This window comes from Myotis brandtii, unplaced genomic scaffold (assembly GCF_000412655.1).
Source record: "Myotis brandtii unplaced genomic scaffold, ASM41265v1 scaffold412, whole genome shotgun sequence".
NCBI classification, from domain to species: Eukaryota; Metazoa; Chordata; class Mammalia; order Chiroptera; family Vespertilionidae; genus Myotis; species Myotis brandtii.
In genome coordinates, this window is record NW_005365832.1 from 533,405 (window position 1) to 552,440 (window position 19,036).

The 19,036-nt window shown below is 47.7% G+C and overlaps 1 protein-coding gene across 1 annotated transcript in view; it reads right to left on the reverse strand.

The window, feature by feature from the left end:
* The window catches only part of ANKRD44 (ankyrin repeat domain 44), a 147,432-nt gene that overhangs the window by 105,451 nt on the left and 22,945 nt on the right, over positions 1-19,036 (reverse strand). Inside the window, exons 2-7 of the mRNA XM_014545560.1 lie at positions 16,965-17,043; positions 7,594-7,664; positions 4,143-4,343; positions 3,250-3,492; positions 1,653-1,740; positions 427-431 (exon numbers count right to left, since the gene is read on the reverse strand). Of these exons, the coding sequence (XP_014401046.1) occupies positions 427-431; positions 1,653-1,740; positions 3,250-3,492; positions 4,143-4,343; positions 7,594-7,664; positions 16,965-17,043 (687 nt within the window). The remainder of the gene's footprint in view (positions 1-426; positions 432-1,652; positions 1,741-3,249; positions 3,493-4,142; positions 4,344-7,593; positions 7,665-16,964; positions 17,044-19,036) is intronic.

Genomic DNA, 19,036 nt, shown 5'->3' on the forward strand with positions numbered 1-19,036 from the left:
AGTGTGTGTGTGTGTGTGTGTGTGTGTGAGAGAGAGAGAGAGAGAGAGAGAGAGAGCGCGCACGTGCACGCAAGAGAGTTTGGCCATGTCTTGTTTTATTAATATTTGACTCTTCTTCCCCAGGACTTGTATATAAAAAGACTAGTGGTGCTGTCTCATCCTAGTTTGTCCTTTATTTCCTACAGATCGTCAACTACGTATTTTCCTATTTGAATCCTGATGACACACATAATGACGACTTTCCTTCTTCAAAGCAATTCTACACACATGCTCTAGCTGCACATCAGCAAGGAACAGACTGGAAGCCCCGGGTGTCTGAGTGCCACCCCACACCTACTGTGTGCTCTGCCTGAAGGTCGGCCTGGCAAACGCCCACCGGCTCCAGCCCCACAGGGCCATCCAATCCGCTCAGCCAACTCAGCTCACCTCATCTGCACACGATAGGCTCACAAAGTCTTAGGATTCTGGTGTTCCAAGCCCAGAGATTCATTCAGACCCAAGAGCACATCCTTTATTTCATCTCTGCTCCAACCCACCTTCTTTTCTCCCCACAATTAATGTTATTGTGTTTTTTTTACAAGACCAAAGGCCTGTATGCTGAAGAAGATTCAGAAAAGCCAAGTGGTGTTCAAAGGAAACCAAAATCATCTACAATCACTGATCCCTGGAGATAATCAACGAACATTTCAGTGCATCATACATCAGGTTGTTTTGACTGTATAGATTTTTGTAATGGGGGTCATAGTATTCACACTGTGTTGTGATCTGTTTTCAGTTGGCACGTCAGAGGACCCTCCTATGTTAATAAATACAACAACGTCATCACTGCCGTTACTACGCAGTGTCCGATGTGCAGACCTCCCATAATTTACCAACAGCGTCTCCTGGGGATGGGCCTTCACGTGGGTTAGAACTTGGTGCCAATAGAATCCTGTCTGCTTTCTAATTGCAGGATGTTCTCCAATCAGAAACACAAGGAAGGATCTCCATTTCCCACAGGACCACACCGAGAATAAACTCTACTCTTGGTCTATCTTTTTTCAGTGGTATTTGGGCCAACAGAAGTGAAAAGGAAAAACAGAGAAATGTACCTTCTCCCCCCGACCTCCCCGGCCGATCTGGCAGAAGCGAGGACCACAACCCCCAGCTTTGCGGGACATGGAGAAGCAGGACAATCCACGGTGACTCCGGCCACCTCAACCTACACAGCAGCCGGGGGGGGCGGGGCGGTCTATCCATCCTTCCTTTCTGGTTCTTTCAAAAATATTTATAAATAAAAAGACAAATGGCATTTACATCCTTGCTTTGCTAGCCAGGCCGCTTTCTCTGTAAACACCTTCTCTTGCTTCCACAACAGGTTAAAAGAAGCACCATTTGTGCAGCTTTCCAATCCAGACTGAAGGGCACTCAGTGGGGTCCAGGCCACGATGCATGCCTCCTCCCTGGAGGAGAAATAAATCTCTGGCAAAGCAACTGCCCAACTAGAGTGTTCGACGCCTGCCAGGAAAACGGACCAAATCTCAATCCAGCTGAATCCCAAGCGGGAAAAGAGGTCAGACTTGCCCGAGAAAGAACCTGTGAGGTCAGTGAGAGACCCCTGGCTTCCCGCATGAAGGTCACGTGCACTTGCCTCCCATCCATGGACCACTTACCCATGTATGCTGCCCAGTGCAGGGCCCGCCGGTCCTTCTTGTCAAAGGCGTTGATGTTCGCCCCTTTGGCCAGGAGTAGGTTGACCATCTGCAAGATAAACCAAGAGTGAGGTCCCGTGTGCACTGTGGACGGGGGAGGGCCCCTCGCTGCCTGCAGGGGAACTGCGCCAAGTGGAAGGCCAGGCCGGTCAGAGATCGGAGTTCAAACAGAGTTCAAACCCGGCAGCATGTGTATCAGGAGAAAAAAACTCAGGTGATGGCTACTTTTTCAATTCGCTGTGGCTCCAAATTTAAAAATGGATATAGCCTGGCCAGCGTGGCTCAGTGGTTGAGCACAGACCTATGAACCAGGAGGTCACAGTTCCATTCCCAGTCAAGACACATGCCCGATCCCCAGTGTGGGGCTCGCAGGAGGCAGCCGATCAATGATTCTCTTCTATCATTGATGTTTCTATCTCTATCTCCCCCTCTTTCTTCCTCTCTCTAAAATCAATAAAAACATATCTTTTAAAAATATTTTAAAAGAAAAATCTTCAACAATCAAAAGTACTTTTATATTTTTAAGTATGTTTACTTCTAATGGATTAAGCCACTGGAATTGTAGAGTTTGTTACAACAGCTAAAGCTATTCTAATACAGAACCTTAGCAGTTGTCAACATTCATTGTATAGATAAGGGAACTATGGCCTGGAAAATTAAGGGACTTATCAAGTGTCACAGAGCTAGTTAGTGAAAAGCTCTGGTTTGTTAAGCTACAAATCCAGGTGGTCATTTTCTTTCTTTATCTCTCTGTCTCACTGTCCCAGCTCACTTAACACTCTTGTCCCTAGTGGCTCCCAGAAAATAAACCGTAATAGAAAGTGATATCCACCGTCTTAGCAGACAATTTCATATCATAGTACCTACCCTGGAATTGCTCCTGAAATTACCAGATGTCTTTCTGTAAACCTTGGTCATCGAGTTTGGTATAACACACTTTGAAAAATAATACTTTTTCTAAAATGAAAACTTCATTAGCTAATCCTGGGTGTTTGGTTACCTAAAAATCATATGGATATTCTGCAATTTTTTTACCTATTAGCATCAAGATGGACTGGACTATTGTGACTAAACCAAATTATGCCCTATAACGTTTTTAAAAAGTGTTATCAAAGGGAAACTTCTTTAAAATAAACATGTGAGGATTAAAAAAAACTATGAAGAAAATCACGTGTCTTAGCCATTCAAAAAACCACAACCCCCAGCTTTGCGGGACATGGAGAAGCAGGACAATCCACGGTGACTCCGGCCACCTCAACCTACACAGCAGCCGGGGGGGGCGGGGCGGTCTATCCATCCTTCCTTTCTGGTTCTTTCAAAAATATTTATAAATAAAAAGACAAATGGCATTTACATCCTTGCTTTGTTAGCCAGGCCGCTTTCTCTGTAAACACCTTCTCTTGCTTCCACAACAAGTTAAAAGAAGCACCATTTGTGCAGCTTTCCAATCCAGACTGAAGGGCACTCAGTGGGGTCCAGGCCACCACGATGCATGCCTCCTCCCTGGAGGAGAAATAAATCTCTGGCAAAGCAACTGCCCAACTAGAGTGTTCGACGCCTGCCAGGAAAACGGACCAAATCTCAATCCAGCTGAATCCCAAGCGGGAAAAGAGGTCAGACTTGCCCGAGAAAGAACCTGTGAGGTCAGTGAGAGACCCCTGGCTTCCCGCATGAAGGTCACGTGCACTTGCCTCCCATCCATGGACCACTTACCCATGTATGCTGCCCAGTGCAGGGCCCGCCGGTCCTTCTTGTCAAAGGCGTTGATGTTCGCCCCTTTGGCCAGGAGTAGGTTGACCATCTGCAAGATAAACCAAGAGTGAGGTCCCGTGTGCACTGTGGACGGGGGAGGGCCCCTCGCTGCCTGCAGGGGAACTGCGCCAAGTGGAAGGCCAGGCCGGTCAGAGATCGGAGTTCAAACAGAGTTCAAACCCGGCAGCATGTGTATCAGGAGAAAAAAACTCAGGTGATGGCTACTTTTTCAATTCGCTGTGGCTCCAAATTTAAAAATGGATATAGCCTGGCCAGCGTGGCTCAGTGGTTGAGCACAGACCTATGAACCAGGAGGTCACAGTTCCATTCCCAGTCAAGACACATGCCCGATCCCCAGTGTGGGGCTCGCAGGAGGCAGCCGATCAATGATTCTCTCTTATCATTGATGTTTCTATCTCTCTCTCCCTCTCCCTTCCTCTCTGGAATCAATAAAAATATATTTAAAAATAGGTAAATAAAAATGGATATAAATGCCTGTGGTTTTGTGTACAAATATTATGACCACATTCCGTAAAGGTCTCAGCAGTAATATTAGGTTCCACTGTGGGCTGAGAGAGAGAGAGAGAGAGAGAGAGAGAGAGAGAGAGAGAGGGAGAGGGGACACAGGTGGCAGATGGTTCCATCCGGGCTGAGAGAGCGGGAAGGAGGACCCTTGCTCCCAGGGGTGAGGACGCCCACCTCCACGTGGCCGTTGAGAGCGGCGTGGTGCAGGGCTGTGCGGCCGCCGCGGTCGGAGACGTTGACGCTGCTCAGCAGGGGAATGATCACTTCTGCACACCTCACGGCCTTGTTGGCGGCGGCTACGTGCAGCGGGGTCTGCCAGTTCTTGTCCCTCGCGTTGACATCAGCCGAGTGCTTAATCAATACTTGCACTGCCTCCTACAAGCAAAGCAGAGTGCGCAGGGGTCACGGACAGATGCCCGATCAATACTCCTTGGGTGTGAGCGGTTTCACCAGACCCCGAGCTACCGACAGGGGCGGCTCCTGCCCTCGCGGCTGGCTTCAGAGGGACGTTCTCCTGTGACAAGCAAAGCGAATGCGAGATAAAGATCCAGAGTGCCGCAGATCAAAACAGACTCCCTGTACGTCTCTTTGTTAGGCCAAGGGCCCTGGCACCGCTCCAACACCAAATAAACCTTCTGAGTATAAGGTTTCCTTATAAGGCAGCAGGTGTTTTTGGCCAAATGAGAGCACGCATGTGCAAGTGTGCACATCTGGGCGACATATCCTTTGGCCACAAGGCCCCCCAAGATCACCTGAGGTTAGAGGTGTTTGTCGATCAGTCTCCCCCTTCCAAAGCCCAAGGCCTCCAAGCGCTTCAGACATTCTTGGATCGATTTATAAATCTTCAGTGCTCTCGGCCAACATCGTAACCCTCACTCTGTGATCGATAAGCATGAAGCAAAGAGGATGTCTGTTACCATCTCAACCTGAAGCTACACAAGTGTTCTTCCAGCCTTTTCCATGTTACAAAGGGGTGGTTTCTCTTCTACTATTGAGTTCCTTCACCTTTCCTGAGTCTCCCACTTTTCACTTTCCTTCTATTGACCTCGTCAGCTTGTTTGCCTCTTGAACTACACCTCAACCTTGTTGTGCGATGAAACCGCCTGGGGAGCCCTTAAAAATAGATGCCTGGTCCCACCCCGAGGGTCTAGCTGGCCTCGGGCTCTCTGTGACCTCCCTGGGGACCTGGTTACGCAGCCAGGACTTCGACGCCTCTGCTGAATCAAGTGAATGATGCAGCTTCTCTGGAAAGGCGATGGGCTGTGGTTGCTTCTCTTTATTTCCAGAGACATCCTTGGGGCAGTTAATGGAGCTCCTGTATAGACATCTTATCAATCTGTCATCCATGAGCCAGTGAAAGGCATCAGTCCCATACTCCTGCCACCCTTCTTGGACCAAGTGCTCACCGCTGTCCACCCTGATCCCCACAGGCCTGGAGTGACCGGGCTACGTTATCATGCAAGTATATGAAAGTGCCCCCGATAGAAGACAATTCGAACTCTCAAGATTAATACTTTCATCAGGGACATAAATGATAAAATAAAAAGAATGTTCCATAAATCAGTACATGTGGAAGGGAATGGCTAACTGAGTAGAATGAGGGCTGGTAAAAGAAATTAACTTTGCAAATTAGAGAATCTAGTTTAAAGAAGTAGTGTAACTCCACTTAGATGCTATAAATAAAGGGTAATAAGCTGACAGGGCCCAAGCAAGCAATTTGTTAAGATTACCAAAAAGGGGAGGAAATATATCTGCCACCCATCCTTAGCAAGACAGACAATAAAATAATGATTGCTAAATAGTCCTTGAGCCCATTTCAGAGCAAAACATGTGTACCCATTATGCTCACATACTGTGCTGTGCGGAACATGGCTAGAACTATGGAAGGTTGAGAGAAATATTACCCAGGTAGGTTCTATCCTAAAAACTAGCCGAGTGCACAAAAAATAAGCAAAAGAGAAGCTCAATCACAATAAAGCATTAAAATTTAAATTAGAAAAATGATATTTTTATCAACTTTGTTCTCATAAATATGGAGGTTTAAGTAGACGCACAGGCAATTAATTCGTTGTGATGTGGGAAGAAAATATTGGAACCTTCAGTTGTATTTTTCTTTAAAAAGGAAAGCATTTCAGCTGGCATTTAACTTCTGGGTTGGCGCTGTGCCCTCAGTCAGCTCTGCAGAGGATCTGGCCTCACAGTATTGGGGATGCCCTCAGGGAAGAGGGGGACTTCCACAGTCCTGAGGGCGTGGGGTGGCCCTGGCTCCTTTCATTCGCTGAGAGTGCACCCAAAGGCACAGGGAAGGGCCTGCCACGTCCATTTACAGGTTGTGAGATGTGCCCTTAAACGAAGAGCATCCTAAACGAAGCCAGGTGTATGCAAGGAACCCGCATGAACTATGTGGAAGCTACGGAGCTGACACTTCCACTCCGGGTAAAGCTTCCTATCACCTACATTACAAGGTAAAGTAATGACAGATTTCATCAGATCTGACAGGGGCTTGGCCAAAACAGGAAAGCCTTCAGAAGCCTATTATCTCCCTGGGTCATGGGAGATCTGATAAATGAAGAGCCTCCCCCTGAGTCTATGGTGCCTGGAAATACGACAGCAGTTCAGTATATAATTTATAAATAAATGAGATGCACATTTTGAAGATGCATGCTGGGAAAGTTCTGCAGATACATGGCCAAAAAGATCGAAGATCATCATCTCCAAGCAGTGGTGTAAAAACTGCTGGTACAGGATGCGTTTCACACGTTCAGAGCAAAATAACAATGCCTACTGTCACTTGAATACCTTTGCCTTGTGCGTTATTTACTGCACTGGTACTAATTCTTGCTCTGCGTTAAGTAGTATGTAAATTGGGGATAGACTGACAAAACAAAATAGACAAGAACATTTCACAAATTCATACTTTTTGGAGATAAGACCAGTGAAATCATTAGAAATTTGTTTTCTAAAAGTCACAAAATGTGTTTATTTTTTGAGTAACTAAGACTAGGGGAATGAGATATTATCTTCAAGAGGTACTTCTTTTAAAGAAATATTTAGAAATGCATTTCACACAAAGTAACAGGTTACGCAAAGAAAATATGTATTTGAGTGTGTGTGTGTGTGTGTGTGTGTGCGTGTGCCTATATTCTTAAATAGGCAATACTTCTAAAAAAGTTTTAGCACAGATCATTTTGGTCTGTTTTTGTAAATAAAGTTTTATTGAAACAGCCTCATTCCCTTGAGTAGGGAGTGTCCCTACTCATCCTCGAAGGACTGGCTCAGCCAGGCATCTCTTCTTGGAAGACGTTCTCTATTCAAGCAGTTCTTTGCTTCCTCCTCCATTCGGTTCTGATGTCGTACTGATCCACTTACCTGCGTGCCTCCCCCTCCAGACTGAGAGCTCATTGAAGTCAAGGACCATGGGGCCCACCCCGGACAACCCGTCACCCCCAGCCCTGTGCCTGCCATGCAGCTGGCACTCAAATCAACAGCTGTTCATTGCTGGTAAGTAACCCTCTTGCATGCGAAGCAAAGCCTTTAGCTCACCAGTGAGAATCCTATTTCAGCAGAGAGAATGTTTCTCTCTCCAGGGACTGAAGGTGGTAGATGACATCAGGCAGCCACTCACCTCACTCCTGGAGGCCACGGCCCGGTGCAGCGGGGTCAGCCACATGTTGTCCTTGGCATTTACACGAGCTCCTGGAACCAAAGAGCACAGGTGAGAGGCATGATGCAGCAGGGGGGCGGGGGGCGAGGATGGGGGCTGAGGTCACGTCAGAGGCTGTATCTTGCGCTCTCACTTGCCCGGCACAATCACCACGCTGCGTTTTGTTTTCCCCTGTATCAGCCCCGTGCTTTCTGGCAACTGCACAGGAGGAGACCCCCAGGGCTGCCGAGGAGCGAGATCAAGAACTGAGAATGTCCGAGAAGTGGTAAAGACTGGGTGGGAAATACGGCATCTCACTGGGCAGGAGACACAGTGGTGAGAGGATGGTTCTCCAGGGCTGTGGACATGTGTGTTCTGAGGAATGAAGGACTTTTCCAGTGTGTGTGTGTGTGTGTGTGTGTGTGTGTGTGTGTTCCTGAATAGAAGGTATATTCCTGGATATAAAATACATAACCAGATAAAGTATTTTCTGTTTAGTCATTAAGGATATCTATCTCACAGGGCACACAACACTCTCTTGGCAAACGGTCAACGACAAGCAGCCTTCCAACTAGTGTGCACGAGGGGCCAGTCCGCTTCCAAACACGTCGGGCGAAGTTGAGTTCTGAAGGGATTTCGTCTGGGCTGAGAGGATCAGCAGAAATCTCCTTTACCCAGGAGTCCCCATTCTGTCTCTGGGACTAGCCAGGCATTTCGGTGGGAATAAGGCAGCCTCCATGGAGCGCTGGGGCAGACGAACAGGAAGCCTGTGTGGGCTGCGCATGGCTCCTCACACTGTGGGGGGAGACAGGCTCCCTCACATTGTGGGGGGACAGATAGGCTCCCTCACTCTGTGGGGGACAGACAGGCTCACACCAGCCAGACCCCGCTCATACCCCAGCAGGAGCCCGCTCTCATTCACAGTTTCATCTCCGGAGCCACCTCCATCAAGGAGCAGACGCCCCAAATGAACGGAGTCAAGGACAGCAGAATCGGCCCTCCTTCCGTGACACCCTCACAATCCTCACCAGGGCAAGCCCTCCAGGTCTACAGCTGACCTGATAAAACACCCCATCTGCCCGATCTGCGTGGCTCAGTGGTTGAGTATTGAGCAATGAACCAGGAGGTCACGGTTCCATTCTCGGTCAGGGCACGTGCCCAGGTTGTGGGCTCAGTCTCCAGTGGGGGGCATGCAGAAGGCAGCCGATCAATGATTCTCTCTCATCATTAATCTTTCTCTCCCTCCCTCTCTTTTCCTCTCTGAAATCAATAACAAAAAAAGTATATTTTTTAAAAGAAAATTAAAAAATAAAACAACCCCATCTGAGCTCCCTTTTCAGGGGGCTTCAGGGTTTTGACCAGTCTTCTGATCAGAGATGGAAAGTTTTGTTAAAAGGGCTACTAAAGAGGAGGAGCAAGAGAAAATGCCGTCATCTGCGATGCAGTATGATGAGACTCTTTTGGCCTTAGGACAACAAGGAAGGAAGTTGGTGAGGAAGAAGAGTGAGGAAGCGAGCGAGGCAGGCAGAGGAGGGGAGGGGGGGCGGTGCCTCTGGGCCAGGCTGGGACAGGAGGCCAGTGGAAGCAGGGCTGGCTCATCGCTGTGAGGCCAAGGCCAGCTGACAGCTTAAAAAATAGAACCTTGTTTTTTTTTATGTGTGTGTTTTTTCAAAAGGCACCAGGAGATGATGAGCTAGAAATTTAGTTTAAGATACCAGCTAAAAGGAAATAACAAATAATAGACCGTACACAATCTTTTTCTCTTTAACTGAAGGACAAATACCATTAACGATATTAATTATAGAAAACAAGAACATAATAATCCCTAAAACCAAGAGACAGACTCCTGTCCTCCCACCCCCCAGACTAATTTCACTGGTTTGAGATGGAGCCAGGCACATCTATACTTTAAAATTTTTTTAAATATATTTTTATTGATTTCAGAGAGGAAGGGAGAGAGAGAGAGAGAGAGACAGAAACATCAATGATGAGAGAGGATCATTGATCTGCTGCCTCCTGCACTCCCCACACTGGGGATGGAGCCCACAACCCTGGCATGTGCCCTGACCGGGAATCAAACCGTGACCTCCTGGTTCATAGGTTGATGCTCAACTACTGAGCCACACCGGCCGGGCCTGGGGAGCTTTGAAGGTATACTTGTGGCACGGCCAGCGTGGCTCAGTGGTGTTTCTCCCACTCTTTCCCACTTTAACTATGGGGGGGGGGACCACTTTGTAAAGTATATGATTCTTGAACCACTACGCTGTACAGCTGAAGCTAATACAGAATAATATTGAATATAAATTGTAATTGAAGAAAAAACTGAGTTGACTGTTTTGAATGACAAAATTCGCTAGTTGCAAAATAAAATAATTCAGGAAGTTGAAAAAAACTGTATTAGGGAGAGGCAAATGACAGCAACCTTGGCGTACCATGTCACACCCATCAAATTGGTGAAAATGACACAGTCTGACAACGCTAAGAGTTAGCAAGAGTGGGGAGCAGCAGGAAGGCTACGTACAGAGGGTGTGAGTGTGGACGGGTGTAGGCCCTTTGGGAAGCAGTTTGGTTCCACCTGGTAACACTGAACAAATGAAGTTGCAGGATAATACCTATGGCATAATACCAGTCACATACAGTTTTTAAATTGACAAAAACAATGCCGTATGTTGTCTATAGATGCACAGACAGGAAGTAAAAGTAGCAACTACGGCTAAAGAAACCAGCATTCTCTAGAGTGGGTGCTCTGGGGAGGAGGGTGGGGAAAAGGATGAGCAGGCACAGCCAATGGGCTGCAACTGTGTCGTCAACGTTTTATTTCCTTTAAAAAAGGATACGATGTGAATATGGCAACTTTGACTTCATAAATCTTGGTGTACATGGTATTTATTATATTGTTTTCCACATTTTTCAGTATGTTAGAAACATACAATGTTCTTAAGAGAGCTAACATATTTGAAGTTTGATGTTTCTTAATAAAATGGAGGACGGGGTGTTAACTTGCTTTTTTTACACTATTTTATTCTTGGTCAGTGGCCCTTGATTAAATAAATGACACATCCGCCCTCGCTGGTTTGGCTCAGTGGATAGAGCATCGACCTGTGGACTGCAGAGTCCCGGGTTCGATTCCGGTCAAGGGCACATGCCAGGGTTGAGGGCTCGATCCCCAGTGGGGGCTGTGCAGGAGGCAGCCGATCAATGACTCTCTCATCATTGATGTTTTTTTCTCTCTCTCTCTCCCTCTCTCTTCCTCTCTGAAATCAATAAAAATATATGTTTTAAAAAGAAGAAGTATATGTCTAAAAAAAATGACACGTCCACTCTTTCCATATAAAGTGGTCCCGCCACCCAGGATCCTCCAGGATTTTCCTACGGCTCAGGCCAGGGAATAAGGATAATACATAGTAAGAGGCTGTTGGTGGAACAGTCCTATTGAAAAGGAACTTTCCAGTTGAGGATGTGTTCCATGCTGGCGGCATCTTAACGTTTCTTTCGTGCCCTCCTCTCTCCACAGCCGCTGTGCTGGTCCCAAACGCAGGCCTCACCGCGCCCCCCCCCCCCCCCCCCCCACACACACACACACAGCTGCAGGGCAGCCAGAGGCCAGGAGCTCAGCCAGGAAAGGCAATGGGGAAGCCACGCCCACGCAGAGGGCAGCGCTCTGTCTCCGGGAACCTTCCGTTGACTCCAAATGCCATCCTGTCATCACCACTTTGTGAACCTAAGCAGCTCATCCCCCGTAGCTCCATCACCAGCCAGCCAACCAGGACACTCATGAGGGCAGGGTGCCTGCGTGTAGCACATGCTCAGACCTGAGTCCACCTGCTTGGCCACCGCATGTCAGAATTTTACCTTCAACCTCCCTCTCTTCCTTCTCCCTGCCCCCTTCTCCTCCTTTCCTCTCCCTCCCTCCCTCCCCACCCCCGTGACATACAACCTGCTCTGCCTTTGTGTGCGGCATTAGAAGGCTCTATATCATGTTCCTAAGGGACATAACTTGGAGTTATAACCATTGAAAATGTTGCAAATCCGATGAGAGGGGAATGGCATCTCGTTGCGGTGCCTTCCTGTTTAACAGTGCGGTTGGGTATCTGCTAATGCTTGTCTCCTGCCCACTCATCATTCATTCTCCGGGAACTGCCTGTTCAGATGCTTCGCCTGTGTCCCTTATTCTTCTATTCTTGTTTGTCCTTATAATTTATAGACATTTGCATTGTGTTGTTATGATAATTTTTATTTATGTATTCTGAAAACTTTCAGTTGTATGTAGATCCCAGTGTGGCTTTTAATATTAAAATTCTCTCAAGGAGAAAAATGACCCCGAGCTGGCTGAGCTCATAAAGCAACCCCCCCTCACCCCCTCTTGTGTAACACACCCCGGCACTGCTTTCCTGCGGCTCCAGGTACTGAAAGTTCATCACAGAGCTGGGAAGGGGCTTCTCACGGTCACCGCTGAGTCCCCTGTCCCTCCACTCGTCCTCCAGGAAAGCTCCCCTCCCCAGCAACGGAATTATTAAGACAAAAGCAGAGTTATCTGAACGGGGACCGGGCAGTATTTCATCAGTGTCATCCCTGCCACTGGCTTCCTCGGCCTCTTTCCGGAACACATCCAGCCTTGTTTACATGTCAGCGGGAGACGACGGTTGAGTATTTATAACTGACTTTTCTAAAGGACGCTCCCTCTTATTTACCTGCCCGTCAGGCGCCATGGTGCACCGAAGGACACGGGGCCTGCATGCCGAGTGATTTAAAGGCAGATGCGGTGTGCCCAAGGACATCTGAAGCTTAAGTGATTATTCCTTAAATGGTAGGCTCTCCTGATTCTTCAGAAACAGAGACCCAGCTCACAGTTGTCAGGCATGAACGCTGATTGCGAGTTAAGTGTGTTTTGCGTCTCACCCCTATTACCACCTGATTGTATGTTCACAGGGAGCTCTGAGCGTCTTTTCCAGAGGCGACATGTCTGTTCTCTTAGCCCTGTCGTCTAGGAAAAAGTAGAACAAAGACCAAAGGTACACGAGGGACTGAAAAAGCTTAGAGGTCAAAGAGGATAACTGATTCTCAAGGCTGATGTATCCCCAGTTTGGCTTTTAATTACAGAAACAAACAAGTATAGACCAGAAATCATATGAAACATGATGAGGATATAATGAAATGGGCTCGCTATTGATTTTTTTCACGCAGAGACCAAATCTTATTACAGCCCAGGAGCAGTGTCCTTCAAAGCAATGACTTTGGAAGCGTGTATGATAATCCCGTGGATGTGGCAACAGCTCAGAGCATCTTCGGCACTCCCCCTGGACTTGCCGTTGGAGCCGGTTGCCATGCCCACCAGAAATGGCTCATCCCCTGATAATCACACCACCTCTGGAGGCAAAACCAGCACTGCCTGGTTTAATCACCTTCACCTCTTGGGGGTGGAAAATCACACACACAAAAACCAAGTCCAATCTTAAGGGATGAGTATTTGTTATGCATAAGAGCATCAAAGCAATGGCCTGCCGGGGCTCAGGAGACAATTTGCGTTGGGAGCAGAAATCACATTTTGAAAGATCACAGGAAATCCCTTTACCGGAACACCCCTTGTTGGGTGGCCTACATGCAAATGAACTCACTGTTTTGAATTCGTACTTACACCTCACACATCCCATGCTAGAGGGTGAGGATTCAATGTTCTTCCTCCAGCCCAGGGCGCTAACCCGTGTGCATCCCAGTTTCTCTACAGCTGCTGTCACTGGGGTCGTGTTCCCGTGCGCTCCGCTTCCTACACCACAACCTTGTCCCTTAACTCTCATCCACTCACTGGTTCACGTTGGTCTCATGCATGCAGCTCTGGGCAACAGCGAGCTCTTGACCTTCTCTCTGACTTGAGCCTGACAAGGCCAGTTCCCAAACAGAAGCTAGAGTCAGGTGGGGAAGTAAAGCCAGAATCCGCTCCGGCGGTTACAGGAAGCAGGATTTCGCAAGGCCTATTCCTCTTTGCTCAGGGGCCTCGGGGCTCCATCTGCCTGGCTAACAGGAGACAATGTCGGGAGGGATTAATGGGGTTGGGTTACACTACACTCTGCAAGTTAATACAACAATAGAGAACACAGCTGTAATGGGCTATTCTGGCAAACCAAATTATTTGTCCAACATGGGAATCATTAACACTTCATTTGTTATGAAGTTGGAGAAGAGTTTGGGTGGATTCCCTAAAGCAGTGGTTCTCAACCTTCTGGCCCTTTAAATATAGTTCCTCATGTTGTGACCCAACCATAAAATTATTTTCGTTGCTACTTCATAACTGTAATGTTGCTACTGTGATGAATTGTCATGTAAATATCTGATATGCAGGATGGTCTTAGGCGACCCCTGTGAAAGGGTCGTTCGACCGCCAAAGGGGTCGCGACCCACAGGTTGAGAACCGCTGCCCTAAAGGGTCAGCTGCCAGATGAAAGCTCAGAGATGAAATCATCCTGCTCTTACAGTGACATTTCCTTAGGAATATAATATACAACTGGATACAGGACTCCTAAGGGAAAACTAAAGCCATGTGAATTCCAAGCGTTTATCTAAAGCTTCCACAGTTGAGTAAAATTTATCAAGAACCTTCCCAATGCTCTCTCAGACCCTAAATCTTTCTAATTTAATGGGGTAGGAGAAATTCCATGTCATGTGCCACCCAAAATTATACTGGAGAGGTTAACAGCTCAGAATTCCAAGACAAAGAGGTGTACAGATCAAGATATATTCTCCAGGCTCCACTGAATGAGCCACATTTAAGAGTGGCTGGCCCTAAACTGAGCTGATATGGCTCAGTGGATAGAGCGTCAGCCTGAGGACTGAAGAGTCCTGGGTTTGATTCCGGTCAAGGGCACATGCCTGGGTTTCAGGCTTGATCCCCAGTGTGGGGCATGCAGGAGGCAACTGACCAATGATTCTCTCTCATCATTGATGTTTCTATCTCTCTCCCTCTCCCTTCCTCTCTGAAATCAATAAAATTAAAAAAAAAAAGAGCAGCTGGTGGACTCTATGACACGTGGAGGCACCTAAGGAAAACAGAGGGTCAACTTCACGCTGCGGAATTAAAACCTTCTCTTTCAGGTGTGGAAAAACAGACAAAAACCAAGCTTGGGGTCCAAGACAAGGTTCTGAATTCACACATTCATGAACCTAATGTTTTTCTGAGACTCTGAGGTGTCTCTTCATACATTTGGGTGGTGAGGACAGCAGTTGGGACCATTAGGTGTCATACCACAAAGTTCTTTACTTTACACCCCACTGGTTTCCGCCTACAATTTTCCATGGGCCTAGACTCTATCGCTGGGGCAGCCAGCCAGGTGCTCACTGGCTCTGAGCCTTGGTCCGTGCCAACACCGAACAATGCGTGTTTGTTTGGCCTCCGGCCCTGGAACATCTTAGAACCGTCAGAGGAGGCCTGCTCTCAGGAACACAAGGACGCCACACAGACTCCCACCCAGCGCCAGGCAACGGCCAGGAGCGCAGGCCGCAGGTCTAAGGCACAGAGCACTTGTGTCCAGGAAAGCCCACCGCGAAGGGGACACAGCACAAGGAGGCAATGTAACCTTCCTTGTGTGTCCCAGCACAATTGTTGTTTTTGTTGGTTTGTTTATTAATCCTCACCCAAGGGTATTTTTTGCAATGATTTTTAGAAAGAGTGGAAGGAAGGGTGAAGGAAAGAGAGAGAGAGAGAGAGAGAGAGAGAGAGAGAGAGAGAGAGAGAGAGAGAAACACTGATGTGACAGAGACACATCAATTGGTTGCCTCCCACATGTGCCTCTACCAGGGCTGGAGATGGAGCCTGCAACCAAGGTACGTGCCCTTGACCGGAATCTAACCTGCGACCCTTCAGTCCACAGGCCGACACTCTAACCGCTGAGCCAAACCGGCCAGGGATCCCAGCACAATTCTGTTTCCTTCCCACAATGTCCTCCACATCTGCTTAAACACCTGCAGCAGCTCCACCCGTGCGCAGCTCACTTTGGGTTCTACAGTTCCCTTTGCTACAGCAAACAAAGGCCGAGCCTCAGTGCAGGCCTTTGCATAGTCCAAGTTTTAACCTCCCCAACAGAAGGGAGGAGGAAAGGCAGCGGATCTGCACGTGATCCACCCCAGGACGCGTGCACGTGCTCAGATTCATTCCCGGCCCTTGTCTGGCGAACGCTGAAGGCGGAGAGCACATACTGATTTCAGAAACCTGCTCCGTGGGAGGTACCAAGGCCGGCCTCAGTGCAGGCCTTTGCATAGTCCAAGTTTTAACCTCCCCAACAGAAGGGAGGAGGAAAGGCAGCGGATCTGCACGTGATCCACCCCAGGACGCGTGCACGTGCTCAGATTCATTCCCGGCCCTTGTCTGGCGAACGCTGAAGGCGGAGAGCACATACTGATTTCAGAAACCTGCTCCGTGGGAGGTACCAAGCACACAGGTTTCCAAAAATGAAAGCCTTGGCGTTTTTAACTCAGACAAAATACTTAAAATCCATAGAAAAATAAAGAGAATATCGTAAAGACCAGTGCACATGCAAATCAGATTTAACACATTTGCCAAATTTGCTTCCAATTTTTAGAAAAGAGAATACTTTACAGAGTTGTAGCCTCTTTTATGCCCTTCCCTGAAAACACCCCTCACTCAGCCTACCTCCTCAGAAGTAAGTAACCACTGTCCAGAAATTAATGTTTCCTTTCCTTGCGTGTTTTTATATTTTTATTACACGGCCATAGTCATAGGTCCATAAACAGAACAAAGCATTGTTTTGCAGTGCAATTCAGATCTATGTACATACACACACATTTGTGTCTGTTCATATAGACTCTAAGGAACCAGTTTGCCTGTTTGTTCTTTTATAAAGACATCCAAATACGCTGGACTCACCTACCATGCTGGGCCCGATAGACAGTCAGGAATCAGATTTTCAAACCACACATAAGTTTTACTGGAGACGTCATTTTTCAATAAGAACAACTTCTTGCGCCCGAGCCGGTTTGGCTCAGTGGATAGAGTGTCAGCCTTGGACTGAAGGGTCCTGGGTTCAATTACAGTCAAGGGCACATGCCCAGGTTTCAGGCTCAATCCCCATTAGGGGGCATGCAGGAGGCAGCCAATCAATGATTCTCTCTCATCACTGATGTTTCTATCTCTCTCTCCCTCTCCCTTCCTCTCTGAAATCAATAAAAAAATATATATATTTTTTTAAAAAGAACTTCTTGCACTTTTTACACATTTAGTGACAAAATCGCTGATCAAATAAACTTCCACGAGCCCCATAAGGAAACTGCGGTCCTTCACGTGGTCACTGTAATGAGTGGGTCGCTGGCGTTATCTGCGGTGACTACGCACGGCTGGCATTTACCTGAAAGGATCAGGAGCTCGATGATCTCGGCATCTCCCAGGAACGCGGCCACGTGCAGCGGAGTGCGCTTCTCCGAGTCCTGCAACCAGGGCAACAGTAAGCAAGTCAGTGTGGCCGCAGGGGCCTTTGGGAGACACAGCAAGACAGCACACCCTCTGAGGCTCACGCTTGGGAGAGATCGAAGGCCAGACACCTACTCAGGCGAGTTCCACTTACACGTTTCCCTCAGCATCTCCCCCAGGCCCATGCACGTGAGATCCCATTTTCTGAGTCTGTGTCCTGTTGGCCTCGCTCTCCTGCTAGGGAAGGTCAGCTCCGGTCAAGGATGGCCCATCATGCACTAGATGATGGAACTGAATTTATTTTCAAGCCTTCAGTAATGGCTGAAAAACACCAATCTGAACCATTCTACCTACCCGCACTGCATAGCACAAAGCTTTCAATGATTTGTGTTTGCTGACCACGGCACTAGATGATGGAACTGGATTTATTTTCAAGCCTTCAGTAATGGCTGAAAAACACCAATCTGAACCATTCTACCTACCCGCACTGCATAGCACAAAGCTTTCAATGATTTGCTTTCTTTCTGGAATTTTTCACAAGGACATTGAACATAGGTACGGTCATTTTCTTCTTTCTATCTCCATTCACTGTGGCCTACACACTTCCCATTCATGTAATACTTACTGAATGCCTACTGTGTGCCAGGAACCAACGTGTGGGGACGGGAGGGTAACTGTGAAAGGCCCAGTCCCTGCCTTCAAGTAGGAGGCCAACAGTAGTCATGAACACAAATGACACAGTAAGATCATTTCAGATGGTGATAACAAAATTAAAACAGGGTGATGGGACCAAGTGACTGGGAAGATGGGAATAAAATTCCTTAGAGTGCTCAGGTAAGGCCTTCCTGAGGATGCTGACAGTGAGGTCTAAGTAGACACTGTTAGTACTGTTTTATAGATGAGAAACTGTGGCTCAAATAAATTACAAAATTTCCTCAAGACCCCATCAGTGCATAGCAGAGCCAAACTGAATTCTTCCCCACTCTACGTCCTTGGCAAGGCCTTTCACATACTGTGCTCAGAGGCAGTACAATAACATGCAAGGGGAAAATTGCTTCCCCATCTGTACATCGGAGATAGTAATACTCAGCTTAGAGAATTGATAAGAGAATTCAAGGTAATGCAAGTCAACAAAGCGGGGGCAGGCACGAGGCTTGGCCATGCACAGCCAGTGCTCCGTGCACAGCCATCGTTGCCATCAGCACAGACACTCCTGTGACATCTTCCCTCCAAGCCTGAGGACTCTCAGGACCAAGCCCGGGTCTCACTCCCGCTTATCCCTAGAGCAGTAGCAAACTAGGTGCTCAGCAGAAGCTGGCCAAACCGAACTGCGTGCACGGTCTCCCCCACAAACATCCAGCCACTGCGCCATAACAGTGGCAGCCAAAGTCTGCATGCTGCCTTTGAGGTTTCTCCTAAAACTAGCCTGCGTTTTAGTTTCCAGAGATTCATGGATTCATGATTAATCTTACTCATCCTTCCTGTGATAACCTGATGATACAAGCCACCTCACAACCCTGGATTAGGCCAAGGAGATGATCCTATTTTCTGACAGCTCAGCCCTCTGCTCTTCCAGACTCGTACTTTCAGGCACTTCATGACGCACTAACACCTAAAACAGATGGCAGCCAGAGGACACAGCAAGAGCTGATCTCCAACTGGTCTATTTGTTAGGAGGTCTGGCAAATAGGCTTTATGACGGGATGGACTAACTTTTAAGTAGATAAAAAGAGGAGACTGGCCAGGCCGGTGTGGCTCAGTGGGTTAGAGCGTCGTCCTGTGCCCCGGAAGGTCACAGGTTCGATTTCCAGTCAGGACATGTACCTGGGTTGCAGGTTCGATCCCCAGCACCAGCCAGGGCACATGCAGGAGGCAACCAATCAGTGTTTCTTTCTCTCTCTTCTCCCTCCCTTCCTCCCTAAAATCAATGGGAAAAATATCTTCAGTGAGGATAAAAAAAAATAAATTTAAAAAAAAGAGGAGCCTGCATTAGCTGGGAATGTATGTTGT